General features: G+C 41.2%; 1 protein-coding gene across 9 annotated transcripts in view; it reads left to right on the forward strand.

Moving 5' to 3' along the window:
- Positions 1-14106, forward strand: part of SUSD1 (sushi domain containing 1) — a 135585-nt gene that overhangs the window by 43187 nt on the left and 78292 nt on the right. For all 9 annotated transcript variants that reach the window (XR_004001066.1, XR_004001067.1, XR_004001063.1 and 6 more), the window contains exons 11-17: positions 338-524; positions 1566-1660; positions 1872-2058; positions 4073-4167; positions 6026-6215; positions 10043-10137; positions 12876-13062. Coding sequence is in view for 3 of the 9 variants with exons in the window: in XM_030567916.1 (XP_030423776.1) it covers positions 338-524; positions 1566-1660; positions 1872-2058; positions 4073-4167; positions 6026-6215; positions 10043-10137; positions 12876-13062 (1036 nt within the window). In the remaining 6 variants the exon portion in view is untranslated. The remainder of the gene's footprint in view (positions 1-337; positions 525-1565; positions 1661-1871; positions 2059-4072; positions 4168-6025; positions 6216-10042; positions 10138-12875; positions 13063-14106) is intronic.

Consider the following 14106-nt stretch of genomic DNA (forward strand, 5'->3'; position numbering starts at 1 on the left):
GCAATGAATCTGTTAACAGGGCAGCACAATGGTTAATGCAAAAGAAAATAAGGAGCAAATTGATTAGTATAGTAAAAAAGCAATCAATATGACAAGACGAATATAGCTGCAAATACAGAATTGAATCCATGAGTAGAGATGGGGACTTGTTGATAGAGTAGAGATTTGCATTGCATAGGGTAAGGTGATGGGATGGTGAGAGATGATAAAATGAGAGAATATGCTGGTGGTTGCATGAAGTTACTGAAAACTCACATGCTGACTGCAATACTCGCATTCATAAAATACACAGCAAGGGCTGTAGAACTCAAATTTTGACTTTCTTTTCCTTCAAAAGTTTCATGTACAAGGGCGAAGATGGCATCAAAAGGCATTTTTCCATGAAGCAATGTTTAACTTCACGGCAGAGAAAGAAACTCCAGAGCTGTGTCTAGACCTAAAAGCAGGCAGTAACTACACTGTGAACATCACTGTATTGTCTCCTGAGCCCTCGAGACCAGTCACTGTAACAATCAATACAGTTGGTAAGTGTCATGCTGTTTGAGTTACTTAGCTGTTAGCTTTAAGGGAAGGCAGCTCCCAGTAAATATGCTCATGTGGCTGATTCATTCTGGCTCTAGTCAACTAGGTGAGGGATTGCCAATGTGAGGAGTAATGCATTTACTGGATTCAAAGCTCTAGGTGACATGGTTGCTGGAGAGAAGCTGCATGAAGGACCATGAAGTATGGTCAGGCCAAGTAGGCCTTGAAATGAAAGATCTTGAGATACGGTCAGGCTAATTAGTTGCTGGAGGGAAGCTGTGTGGAAGGGACCAGGAGATATATGGTCAGGACTTCAGTTTTCCATTGTTTGGCACTCTCTGAGGTGTACAGAAATACATTGTCTGTAGTGCGCTTTATTGCTTAAATGAAACTTGCCATATTTCTGTGTTGGCAACCATCCATTGAATGTAAATACGTATGCAGAGGATGATACTACTGGAAAATATTTTCTGGTATAAACATTTGATTTTTTTTTTAAATCTTTTTAAAAATATGATAAATGCAATTCATTTAAGGGAAAAAAATAACTTAGAATAGCAGGGTGTAGTTTGGGTCCAACATTGTTCTCTCTCTGTGTGCTTGGCTCTCCTATTGTTAATAGTGAGACATAAGTGCATAAAACCAGAGCAAAATATCAGAGTTTAAATCCACCATACAGGTCTGAGGGGAACATTTAGAGACTACTGAGGCAACGTGGCCCACTGGAGAGTTAGGTTCTGTTCCCAGCCCTGCCACTGACCTGCTGTGTGATCGTGTTACTTTGCTTCTTAGTGCCTCGATTTCGCCTCCAGCTCTCTGTCTTGTCTGTTTGGATTGTCATTTCTTCAGTGCCAGAGGGCGCTCGTATTCTGTGTTAGTACTGTGCAGAGCACAGCAGAGCTTCTAACCGTTACTGCAAATAATCAATTGTAAATGACAAGAACATCGGGTTAGCTTTTAAATGCAATAAGGAGGAGATTTATCTCGGTGCAGAACAATGTTTTTTGAGAGGCTATGACTTTTCCTTTTCTTCTGTTCTGTAGAAGAGGAAGGATTCCACAGTGTTTCAGTATTTAATGATACCTGTTTGAAATGGAAAAGACATTCTGGAAGAATTGGGGTGAAGGAAACCTATCTGGTGAGTGAGACATGTAATTTTTATTAATAGCTGAAGGGAAAAGTAAGGATTTGGGATTAAAGATTTTTAGTGGAAGTTTTAATAATCCTTAAAAAAAAAAAATGCTATGAAAAAGGTTAGTAATTTGACCTGATTTTTAAACAGCTATGTGAAGCTCCTGAGTTTTTCTGACGATCTTATTAAAAATTTGTTTGGTTTATTTCTGTGATAGTTTCACATACAGGAACAACAGGGATACTTGGTGAAATCCTCCCATGAAATGATGATTAACTTCACCACAGAGGAAGAGAACCCAGAGGTATGCCTGCCTCTACACCTGGGCGTAAACTACACTGTATCTATCACTGAGGCATCTACCAAGCTTGTTTTACAAATCCCCATAGTGCTCCCAGCAACTGGTAAGTGCTGTTCTCCTGGACATTATCTCATTGTTTCCTTGTACTTTTCCATCAGTTGGTATCCATCTGGTGTTATACTTCAGTTGTAAACTCTTTGGGGGCAGAGACTGTCTTTTGTTCTGTTTGTACAGCATCTAGCACAAGGGTCCCCAACGTGGTGCCCATGGGCGCCATGGTACCCGTGGGGGCATCTTAATGCGCCCACGTCCTGGTCCCTGGGAGAGCACCCGCCGAAATACCGCAGCGGCATTTTGGCGGGGACATCTCTTGATGACGGCGCTTGTCACCGACAAGTGATGTCATCGAGAGGCGTCGCTCCTGAATTTCGGCGGGGACGCCTCTCGCTGATGCTGCTTCCCATCGACAAGCGACATCATCAAGAGGCTTCAGCGGCATTTTGGCGGGTGCTCCACCACAGTGGTCCTTCGGCTGGCGCCCGCCAGTCAAAAAGATTGGGGACCACTGATCTAGCACAATGGTGTCCTGATCCTGGAGCTCCTAGGTGCCATAGTCATACAAATAAATTATAATAATAAGAGTAGTAGGTTAAATTCCTAATGCAGTGACTGTGCATAATAACAGGCTTACTATGTTTTGAATTCTGACTATTCCAATGAGAGACATTTGAGGTTCGAAATCTATGAAGCAATCAGTCTTACATTGTCACATTAAGGGGGTAAGTTCCTCTCTTGTTGCTCCTTCTCAAAACCCATCAGAGTTATCGGAAGATGTGCAGGAGCATTAAGAGGATATCTGATTGCCTTGTCTAAATTAGAGATAAATACTGTACGGTCTGTATTCAGACAAAATGCCCATTGACTGCAATGAATGATTTGCTTGACAAAGTACTGGAACATTTGTTCTTTTTGATTTGCATTTTCTTTGGGCTCTAAAACATCTTTTTACATGATATGCAAAATATCCTGTGAATTTACAGTGCTGTAGAAATGTGACTGTTAATAACAACTCATCACTAAATATATAGCCTTGTGGGAAGAAGGATGAAAAGGATGCTTTAAAAAACAAACAAGAATGAATGAATGAACCCAGATCGCAAGCGCTGTTTTAAGTGTAGACATCACCCCTTCCTAAAGTGATTTCATAAAGGTTGTTTTCTTTAAGGTTTCATAAGCCTCTTTTTCCTTTTTGCAAATGTTTCTGGGAATGCACCATTTCCTAATCCCGTCTTGCTTTTTTATTGCCATATAATTTGTGTTAGCCGATGTAGTCCTCATTGTAGAGCTGCTTCATACACCAGTTTAAAGATCTATAAACCAGTCAGTCTTGTGAGATCCAAAAACAGTCACTCTGCAGCTTGAGATCAGGGAGCATCTCTCTAGTGGGTGTCAGTACTTATAGATCAGACACGTTCTTGCTTTCCACCTTCTAGAGGACAATGTTGTTACATGTACATCCACATGTAAGTGAAGTGCATTACCTTGAATACAGAGCACAGTATGCAAATTGCATACATACCGCACTAGTAAGAATGCTCAAGGCAAAGTGAAACAGCTTCCCAATGCCTGTTCAGGCTGGATTGGCCTCCAGTATAAGAAGGATCGAGTCTGTGTGGAGAATCCTAAAACAAGATACACCATGCTTATCTAAATGGTAAATGCCTAGATAGCAGTAGTGTCGTCGTCTTATGAAATGAATCGACTGTAATGTCCTCTTTCAGGACTTTCTAGCCAATGGAAGTGAAACTGTCATACACTGAAAACCAAAACCTGTTTGTTTTTGTTTTCATTATTCATGGCAGTCTGTGCCAGATTGGTACTCAGTGAAATAATCTCTAGCGCTGTACTTGCTCCTTCACTTTGATCTGATATTCATAACTTCAGGAGTCTACAGGGTGAAATTAAAACATCCCTTCTATTTTTTGCATGCCCTATTTTATCCCTTGTAAGAAACACATCACAAAGCACATTAGAGAGGGTGAGATGAATGGTACTTTTAGTTTATTGTAAAGATAACAGCAAAAGTTTCCCTTCGGTGTTTGTTTTTCTGTCTGCAGAAGAGGAATTGCTCAGCAATGTTTCTGTATTTAATGAAACCTGCGTGAAGTGGCAGAGAAAAGGTGCAAGAGCTGGGACAAAGGAAACATATACAGTAAGTGAGACAATTTCTGTGTGTGTCTGAGGGGGAATTTTGGAACTAATCTGGGCAGCTGAACAGCTTTGAAGTTTTGTTTAGCTGGGACTGCAACAGTGTTGAATGAAGGGTAAATTGTTTTCTCTTTCTTTCCAGTAAGAACCATATAGCACTTTCAGTGAGGCTGGGTGAATGATAGAGGGGAAAAAATACATCCCTGTCATCAGGTTGGGTAAAGAGTTCACCAAACTTTGACTGAGGCCTAATGCTTGAGCCCACCTCTGTTCAAATATGAAAAGTTACAGGGAAATTAACAGCAAATATAGTACCGTTAGATACTATAGCATTGAGAGAGAGTCATTTGTTATATATTTTGTGCTGCAGAAGTGCCTTGAGGACCCAGTCATGGACCAGGGCCCCATTCTGCTAGGAGCTGTATAAACATACGGCAATAATTTTAATCATTTTAGTAAGTGGGAAGAAATTAAGGCCCTGATTCAGGAAATTGTCCGTATTCAGCAGAGCACTTAGACGCATGTTTAAATCCCATTGAAGTCACCGAGAGGCAAAGCGGCTTGTCCAAAGTCATGCAACAAATCTATGTCAGAACCAGGAACAGAATCAATGTCTTCCAACTCCCAGTCCCCGGCGCTAAGCACTAGATCATATTTCCTGCCACACGTGGATGTTGGGAACATTTGTTTTGAGCAATGAAGGAATATACTGAAGCCTCACATCCAGTTCAGTAGATTAATCTGAAGAACGTGTTTTAGTGTGATGCATTTTATTTGTGTGACTTTTTGAAAGGGCCTGTCTTTGGCTCTAGGTACTTCTGTAATATTTGAATATGCAAAAATAACAATAGAATGGGAAATATAAAGGCATAGAAATGAATTGCCCAACCGGGATAAATTAAACTAATAATTTGATGATGTAAATCCCACATTCAGGCAATGGCAATATCCCAGTGAAAAGCCCAGATAAAAAGTTGATTTTTACAGCATGTTCAGGTGGTTAAAAATTCCCATCTCTAACAGACCAGGGTGGGCATAAGTTCCAAAGTTGGGGACCATTCCTGGAAAATGACCTGCCACTATCCTTCTCTCTTATACACCACAAGGACCATTAGCTTGAGTGCATTCGTTGTTCACAACTGAGGTGGGGAAGAGGTAGTGTACAAAGTAATCTTGCCTGAAATTATTAGGGTTTTATAGGTCAAAACCAATTCCTTAAACTGTATCGAACAGGTAATAGGCAGTGAGTACAAACTGAAGACCACTGGGATAATGTGCTTCCTGCACTTAGCTGAGCAGTTCCATTTTGCACTAAATTCAGCTTCCAAACAGGTTCATTTAGAGCACTTCTTAGCAGTTTAGTCTGGAGGTGATAAAGGCATAGTTAAGTGTAACAGTGTCTATGTTGAGTCTCCATCAGATCACCCTCATCCATGCCCGAATCTCAAACCAACCCTGGCCATTCATTTCACTGCCCCAGCCAGGTCAGATGAGATGGAAGCTTGGAGTTCCCTGTTCTTCACCAACTGCTGATGCTTCTGTGGACCAGGGAGAAAAATATGCAAAAGTACAGGAAAATTAACAGCAGATATAGTAGTGTTAACGTTGGGGCAGAGTGGCTTATTCTGATTTGTATTGCGGTAGTGCCTAGGACAAGTGCCAATTATTTTAATAATCATTTTAGTAGGTGGGAACAAATTAAGGCTCTGATTGAGCCGACCATCTCTGCTCAGCAAAGCTCATCAGCTCTTCAGTCCCTTTAAAGCAAGGATAAGTAGGCTGCTGTGACTTTAATGAACCAGCATTCTGAATTTTGGAGCTCCACTGCTAATATAATCATCTTTTTTAAAATCCCACAACAGTTTCATATATTGGGACGAAGACGGTACCAGAAGGAATTCTCTCGTGAAATGATACTTAACTTCACAACAGATGAAGAGACTCCAGAGGTGTGTTTAGAGCTGAACTCTGATGCTAACTACATGGTGAACATTACTACAGCATCCTCTAAGGGGACCTCGGCCCTAATTACTATAGCAATTAAGACAGAGGGTAGGTATGATGCTTTGGAACATTTATAACTCATAGAGATAAGTCAGTGTGCGAGTCTCATGTCATTTTTTGGAGCCCAGAAAGTGGATCAGAAAACATTTTCTCTTGCTGTCGCATACTTTGTACCTGTCAACCTTTTGAGGTCCAAATGTGAGATGCAAATGTTAGACGAAGACTAAAAATTAAAATGAAATGCAAATGATCCAGGAAGCTTAAAATTAAATGAGATTAAATCCATTAACAAAAATCACACTCTTTACAACCTTGTGCTTCTGATGTAAGTAATTACTATTGATCATACGTGGCGCTTATAAAACACCCTGTAACCAGGGGCATCAAAACACTTAACAAATAATGAACAGATCTCCCAACTCCTTGCTTTGTGTTTTAATCACAGTATCATTCCTTTTCACCAAGAGACTGAGACAGGAAAATTTAGCCTGTTGCATTAACACACCTATCTCTTGGAGAAATGTTCGTGGGAAGGACAGTGCAAACCCAGAAGGCTTTAGTATTTGTAAGCTTCCAAGACATTCTGCAGATGTGGAGCTTGTCTGCGTGATACAATAGTCCACACCAGAGGAGAATAAATTATAGTACGCACTAGTGTTCTGCACACTAACTGGCCTATGGACCCTGTTGGTGAGCACTAAGAGTTCCCTATGAACTAGATCAGCGCACGCTCAGGAACTTTTTGGTGTGCGCAAACACACAGGCCAGTTAGTGAAGGACATGCTAGTACACATGAGAATTTATACCTTTCTGTTGTGGACTAATGCACAGCATAGACAAGCCCATAAAGAAACATACCTTGTGCCTCCACTTGATCTTTAGAAAAGAGAAAATAAGATGGAAAGATTTAAACCTGCCAACTGTGTTACAAAGGCCATGTCTACACATCAATCAAACCCATGGCTGGCCTGGGTCAGCTGACTCAGGGTAGTGAGGGTGGAGGGTCCCAAAGCTTGAGTTCCATCCCAAGCCTGAATTTCCACAGAGCAATTTTTAAGCCCAGTGCCCGACCCCGTGAGCCTGAGTCAGCTGACCTGGGCCATGCCACGGGTCTTTTATCCCTGTGTAGATGTACCAAAGCTTTCTGGCCATGACTTTGTAGCTCAGCACTTGGAACTTGTTTGCCATGTCAGCCTCCATCATATGACTATACCGATCAGAGGGCAAAAAAAGAAGTCAGGGTAAAATGTTGAACAGTTTTTGTTCTTTTCAGCTGAATTTCACATCTTTCTCTCCTCATCAGCAGTCCTTTTGAAGCTGCTCTGGAGAGAACTGAAGCCTTTTAAAAATAGTTGTTTGAACATCATGTTTTGTCTTGCTGCTGGAAATAGATGTCAGTGAGGACAGACTTGAGTGTTAGTGTTTAAATTGGTGAAAAAGGCCTTAATTTCATTAATGAAATAAGGAAAGGAGTACAAGGCATCTATCTTGAAAGGGAAGCGTAGGGCTGGAAGAGGCCTTGAGAGGCGATCAAATCCAGCCCCCTGCACTGAGGCAGGACCAAGTAAATGTAGACCATCCCTAACAGGTGTCTGTCCAACCTGTTCCTAAAAACCTCTGATGGGGATTCTGCAGCCTCCGTCGGTAACCTATCCAGTGCTTAACTACCCTTATAATTCAAAATCTTTTCCTAATATCTAACCTAAGTCTCCCTTGCTGACAAATAAGCCCATTACTTCTTGCCCTACATTCAGTGGACGTAGAGAACAATTGATCACAGTTCTCTTTAGCAGCGTGGTGGAGGGAGGGGCCTCATGTATTTTCCCTCCTGCACATTTTCTCAGGTCTGGGACAGGTAGTTATGCAATGGCTTCTCTCTATCAAGAGTTGGGGACACTGGAATTAGATTGTTCTTTGTCCCACTCAGCTAACCTGTGTGGTGAAAGATGTAACAGAAGCTTCTGAGGGTGTAGCAGGAATGGCATAAATGCCTTGTGTGGTACTTGAACATCAATAAATTTGTGTACACCCACACGTTGCCATATTTTTAAGCTGCCTGGCTTAAGTAATCAAAAAGGAGATACAGAAGGACCTCAGAGTTATGAACACCAGAGTTACGAACTGACTAGTCAACTACACACCTCATTTGCAACTGCAAGTTTGCAATCAGGCAGCAGCAGAAGGAAAAAAAAGGAAATATAGTACAGTACTGTGTTAAGCGTAAACTACTAAAAAAATGAAGGGAAAGTTTAAAAAAAATTTGACAAGGTAAGGAAACTGTTTCTGTGCTTGTTTCATTTATATTAAAATGGTTAAAAGCAGCTATTTTCTTCTGCATAATAAAGTTTCAAAGCTGTATTACGTCAGTGTTCAGCTGTAAACTTTATTTACAGCTGAACCATAGCATTTTGTTCAGAGTTAAGAACCACTTCTGTTTCCGAGGTGTTCATAACTCTGAGGTTCTACTGTAACTGACATTGTTCCCTTAACTCACATCTTTATGCTTAAGAATTGCAACAGCGCATCTTTTTTTTTCATAGTGTATGTGCTGCAATGGCTGAGCATAACTCTATACACTAAGGATACAGTATCAGAATTTCTTAGCCCTTGTTTGTCCAAATGGTACCCTCAGAAATCTAAGGTTTCTTTGAGTCTGACTGGGAAGTAATGAATATTTTAAAATAACCTTACAGATAAGCTGGTACTCCATGTGCTAAGTGTTATTGAGATACTGTTTTGAGGAATGTAACCTATATGAATAGTACTGTTCTTTCAGTGGAAAAGTAGGTCTTAGTTTCTAAACAAAACTGTTGTGCATGTTGTGTTTTGATCATCAAAGCCTGAAACATTTGATGTTTAATATTTTGTTTATTCACTGGAGGAAGAGGCTTTTTTGGAATATAAGTAGTTCGAGGAATCCCTGCCCCCAACCTCACATTTTAGGGAAAATGGGGGTACAGCCAGATTTTCAAAATTGCTTATCACCCATCAGCTCTCACTTAGGCACTTACACAAGTGGCCAGGTTTTCAAGATGTGGGAATACTTGGATATAGCCGGGTACTGAGCACTTTTGAAAATATGACCCCACTTGTGGTTGATGAGCAGTCTTGAAAATCTGACTCATAATGTTTGTCATCTGCATTAGTGGTGCAAAGAGATGAGATGGGCTGAAAGCAAAATTCCCACTTTATTCCAGTACCTACCAAATTGCTCCTCTGGGAAGATATCTCCAGCAACCAATGCCCTTGTACCACAGCAACAGCCAATTGGCACTTTCAGCTCTGCAGTAACACACGTAGAATTTACCACTGTCAATAGCGATTCCTTTTGGAAATGCCACAAAAGCCCTGGTGTAATTTGACAAGAAGCCAGGTACCCATCATTCCCTCCTACTGGTTCAATGAGAACTGCTTCTATTGGCTGTGTCATTTTGGCCCATAAGTAGCAGGGAGCAGGTTTTGAAACAGAAATATTTGACTTGTGGTATATGCTGTTCCCCCAAAGCCGTTGCTTACCACTATTACTTTGATTGTAAAAGGAGAAAAACCAAGTCACCCTTATAAAACTACACCCTCCCCTAGACCTTAGGCAACTGATGTTTACCTTAATTTGTGGGGAGGCTTTAAAATTCCTTTAATACTACATTCAGGTTTTTTTAAAACCATAATTTCATTTTAAAATTTTATACCCAATTTACAATATTTGGGCACTCAGAAAGGAATGAGGTTCCACTCCCTCCAAACAACACTGGATCCTCTAAAGTAAAAACAGACTCAGACTGTGTCATTTTAAGCGTCGTGATCAATAATGTTACAGGAAGGTTTTTAAAATGTTTTTAGTTATGAGGCTTCCCCCTTTCTCACTCTCTCTGCAGTAAAGGAAGCCTTCAGTAATATGGTGATACTTAACGACACCTGCTTGAAATGGAGGCAAAGCCTAAGGAGAGCTGGTAGGAAGGAAATCTATTCAGTAAGTGATACATATTTTGAATGTTTTATTTTAAAAAAATCAAAATCAAGCAAATATTGGCAAACCAGAGTCGTCTTACATTGTTGTTTTTCGGGTCTCCACTCAGAGCAGGCTCCAGGCACCAGCTCTCCAAGCGTGTGCCAGGGGCGGCAAGCCGCAGGGGGCGGCCTGCCAGTCGCCATGAGGGCAGCAGTTAGGCAGCCTTTGGCAGCATGCCTGCAGGAGGTCCGCTGGTCCCACGGTTTTGGCGTCAATTTGGCGGTGGGTACGTCAAAGGCGCAGGACTGGCGGACCTCCCGCAGGCAAATTGCCAAATCCGCGTTACCAGCAGACCTCCCTCAGGCATGCTGCCAAAAGCCACCTGGCTGCCGTGCCTGGGGCAGCAAAATACGTAGAGTCGTCCCTGTCTCCACTCTTCTTGCATGGCATTGAGTCACAGTGACCGGGGAACCTAGCATGCAGCATCGTAAGAAAACTAAACAGGCCAGTGGATCATCATTTGAAAAAGATTACACACAACCATGCTTTTTGTTGTTTCTTGCTCACCTCTGTTTCGTGCTTGTTGTTCTTCCTTTCTGCTGCTCTGTTCGTCTTCAGCCTTCAGCTATTCCTCGTTCTTTACACAAACTCAAACAGGGCAATGTGCCTTGCCATGTAGTCTCAATGATCCCCTCACCCTGCTGTGAACCCTCCACTGAGGCTGTCTGTGGTGGGCCCGAGGCTGGCTGCTCTTATCTAAAGTTTCCACAGTTAGAGATTATCCAGAGTTTATTGCATCCCTCCAGCTGAGGGACAGCCTGTAAGATTTAAACAGAGTGTGCAGTCTATTTTTTTTCTTACTCAAAAAACTGAGAATAGATAGAACTGTGAAATTGTTTGTTTTGAGTTACTAACATTGTGACTATTTGGCACCAGAGCAGTGGAAAATATGCATGACTACAAGTGTACATACATGCCCAGCTGTCTATAACTTGGTCCTGAGAGAGACTGGGCATTCTTATTTCATGTGGATATAGCATACTTGAACTTTCAGAAAACCTTTGACGAGGTCCCTAACCAAAGGCTCTTAAGCAAGCTAGACAGGCATGAGATAAGAAGGAAGGTCCTCTCATGGATCAGTAACTGGTTAAAAGACAGGAAACAAAGGGTAGCAATAAATGGCCATTTTTCAGAAGAGAGAGAGGTAAATAGCGGTGTCCCCCAGGGGTCCGTACTGGGACCAGTGCTGTACAACATATTCATAAATGATCTGGAAAAAGAGTGAAGTGGCAAAATTTGCTGATGATACAAAATTACTCAAGATAGTTCAGTCCAAAGCAAAGTGCGAAGAATTACAAAGGGACCTCGCAACACTGGGTGACTGGGCAACAAAATCGCAGATGAAATTTGATGTTGATAAATACAAAGTAATGCCAATTGGAAAACATAATCCCAACTACATATCCAATAAAAGTGTGTTCAGATTGGCTATTACCTCTCAGGAAAGAGATCTTGGAATCATTGTGGATAGTTCTCTGAAAAAATCCATTCAATGTGCACCCGCAGTCAAAAAACTAACCATTTTAGGAACCATTAGGAAAGGGATAGATAATAAAACAAAATATCATAATGTTTCTATACAAATCCATGGTATGCCCACACCTTGAATACTGCATGCAGTTCTGATCGCCCCATCTAAAAAAGGGTGTATTAGAATTGGAAAAGGTACAGAGAAGGGCAACAAACATGATTAAGAGTATGGAACAGCTTCTGTATGAAGAGAGATTAAAAAGACTAGGACTTTTCCGCTTAGGATATGATAGAGGTCTATAAAATCTTGACTGGTGTGGAGAAAGTGAATAAGGAAGTGTTATTTACTCCTTCTCATAACACAAGAACCAGGCGTCGCCTAATGAAATGAACAGGCAACAGGTTTAAAACAAACAAAAGGAAGTACTTCTTCACAGAATGCACAGTCAAGCTGTGGAACTTGTTGCCAGGGGATGTTGTGAAGGCAGAGAGTTCAAAAGAAAATTAGATTAGTTCCTCAAAGATAGGTCAGTCAATAGCTATTAGCCAAGGTTGTCAGGGGTGCAACCACGGGATCTGAGTGTCCCTAGCTTCTGATTGTCAAAAGCTGGAAGGGGACAATGGGATTGATCACTCGACAATTGCCTCTCCTGTTCATTCACTCTGAAGCACCTGGCATTGACCACTGTCCGAAGACAGGATAGTGGGCTAGATGGGCCATTGGTCTGACCCAGTAAGGCTGTTCTTATGTTAACTTCAGTAGGATTTGATAGTAATTAACACCTTTTAGGATCAAATGATAACTGCACAGCATGCAAGTGGGTCCACTTTTGTAAATGTCCTGTTTCCGCAATGAAGATACATGAGTAGGCTGTTGGTTCCTGTTAGCTGGCAAACTAGCAGTTTTGGGGCTGGGGTTTGTTTACCAAAAAAAAAAAGGTGGGGGGAGGGAGAAATGAAGTGCAAGAATGAGCTTTAGCATGGTTCTGTTAAAGTTTATCCACAAGCATGCTATGTCTTCATAAAACCTGGAAATGTTTTGATTATAGTAACGCTCAACAAATTTAATACGATACATTTCTATGCTCATGTAGATTTTTAACAAGGATATGGTAAATTACTTTTTCATAAAGTTTATGATAAATGGTTTAGTTAGACTATCTCACAAATTGAACTCATGCGAAGTGTCAAAGCTTTCCATTTTCAGCACTGTGACTGTTTCATTATAGTTTCACATACAGGGTCGACGCTGGTATCAGAAGGAGTTCTTTCATGAAATGGCCTTTAACCTCACCGCTTATGGACAGACTCCAGAGGTGTGTCTTGATTTGCGCCCAGGCACCAATTACACTGTGAATATTTCCATGGCAGCTTTGGATCTTTCTGTGCTAGTTTTCATGACAACTCCAATTATTGGTACGTCCTACTTTTTTTTTTTTTAACAAGATGATCGCTTGAGTGTGAGTGCGTAGCCTAAGTGGCAATATTGACGACTGACTTGAACTTAAAGTCTCAGCGTGGATTGTTGAAAAACTCCTGCCTTGTGCTCAAACATTGTAATCCAATTGTTACAGATTTCATGCTGTTTCTTGTTGAGTCAACAAATCTCAAAGCACTGGGACAATGGCTGTCACGTGTTTTTAAATGTTACTTCAGCATCACAGGGTAACTAGAGAGAAAGGATGGGCCAGTGATTGGGATTCTAGCCTGGAACTCTGGAGACCTAGTTCAATCCCCTGCTGTGCCAAAGACTTCCTGTATGACCTTGGGCAAATCACTTAGTCTCTGTGTGCCTCACTTCACCATCTGTACAACGAGGATAATGGCACTGCCCTACCTCACAGGGGTTGAAAGATTGTGAGGTACTCAGATCCTGTGATAACGAGGGCCCTATGAGTACCATAGACTGATATCACTACCGATGGTGATATTAAAAGGTATTCCAGCAAAAAGGCACTGCTGGCAGAGGAGGAGAAAGAGCATGTTATGCTTCGTGTTTTAATTGTAATTTGCTTCCAGAATTTTTTTTCCATAAAGAAAACTGCACTAATAAAATCTGCAGCCTTTGAGCTTATTTTGATTCCAGTTAAACTGGTTTAAATTAGGACATTTTTGTACCATTCCTATGCTGAAAAGCTTCTGGGTTAGATTAAAAAAAAAACACCACCACAGTGAAACACTAGCTTTGGTGTTGGCAGCAGACGGGTGGGACAGGTGAAACCTAGCAAGTGCTTTGAATTCTGTAACTATATTCGGCCACTAGGTGCAGCTATTTATCTGCTGGATACGCAATGAAGAACTAGGGAGCTGTTTATCTGATATTCTCCAAATCATGAATACTTCAGTACTTTTTTAATAGTAAATCTTAGCTTTTAAGACGTCATAGAAGGGGGAAAAAATCTCTTTCTTCTGTGCAAAAGTTATTGTGTAGGGCACACAGTGTTCTGGATCACTTTAGTG

The sequence above is a fragment of the Gopherus evgoodei genome, chromosome 6 (genome assembly GCF_007399415.2).
Source record: "Gopherus evgoodei ecotype Sinaloan lineage chromosome 6, rGopEvg1_v1.p, whole genome shotgun sequence".
Lineage (NCBI taxonomy): Eukaryota > Metazoa > Chordata > Testudines > Testudinidae > Gopherus > Gopherus evgoodei.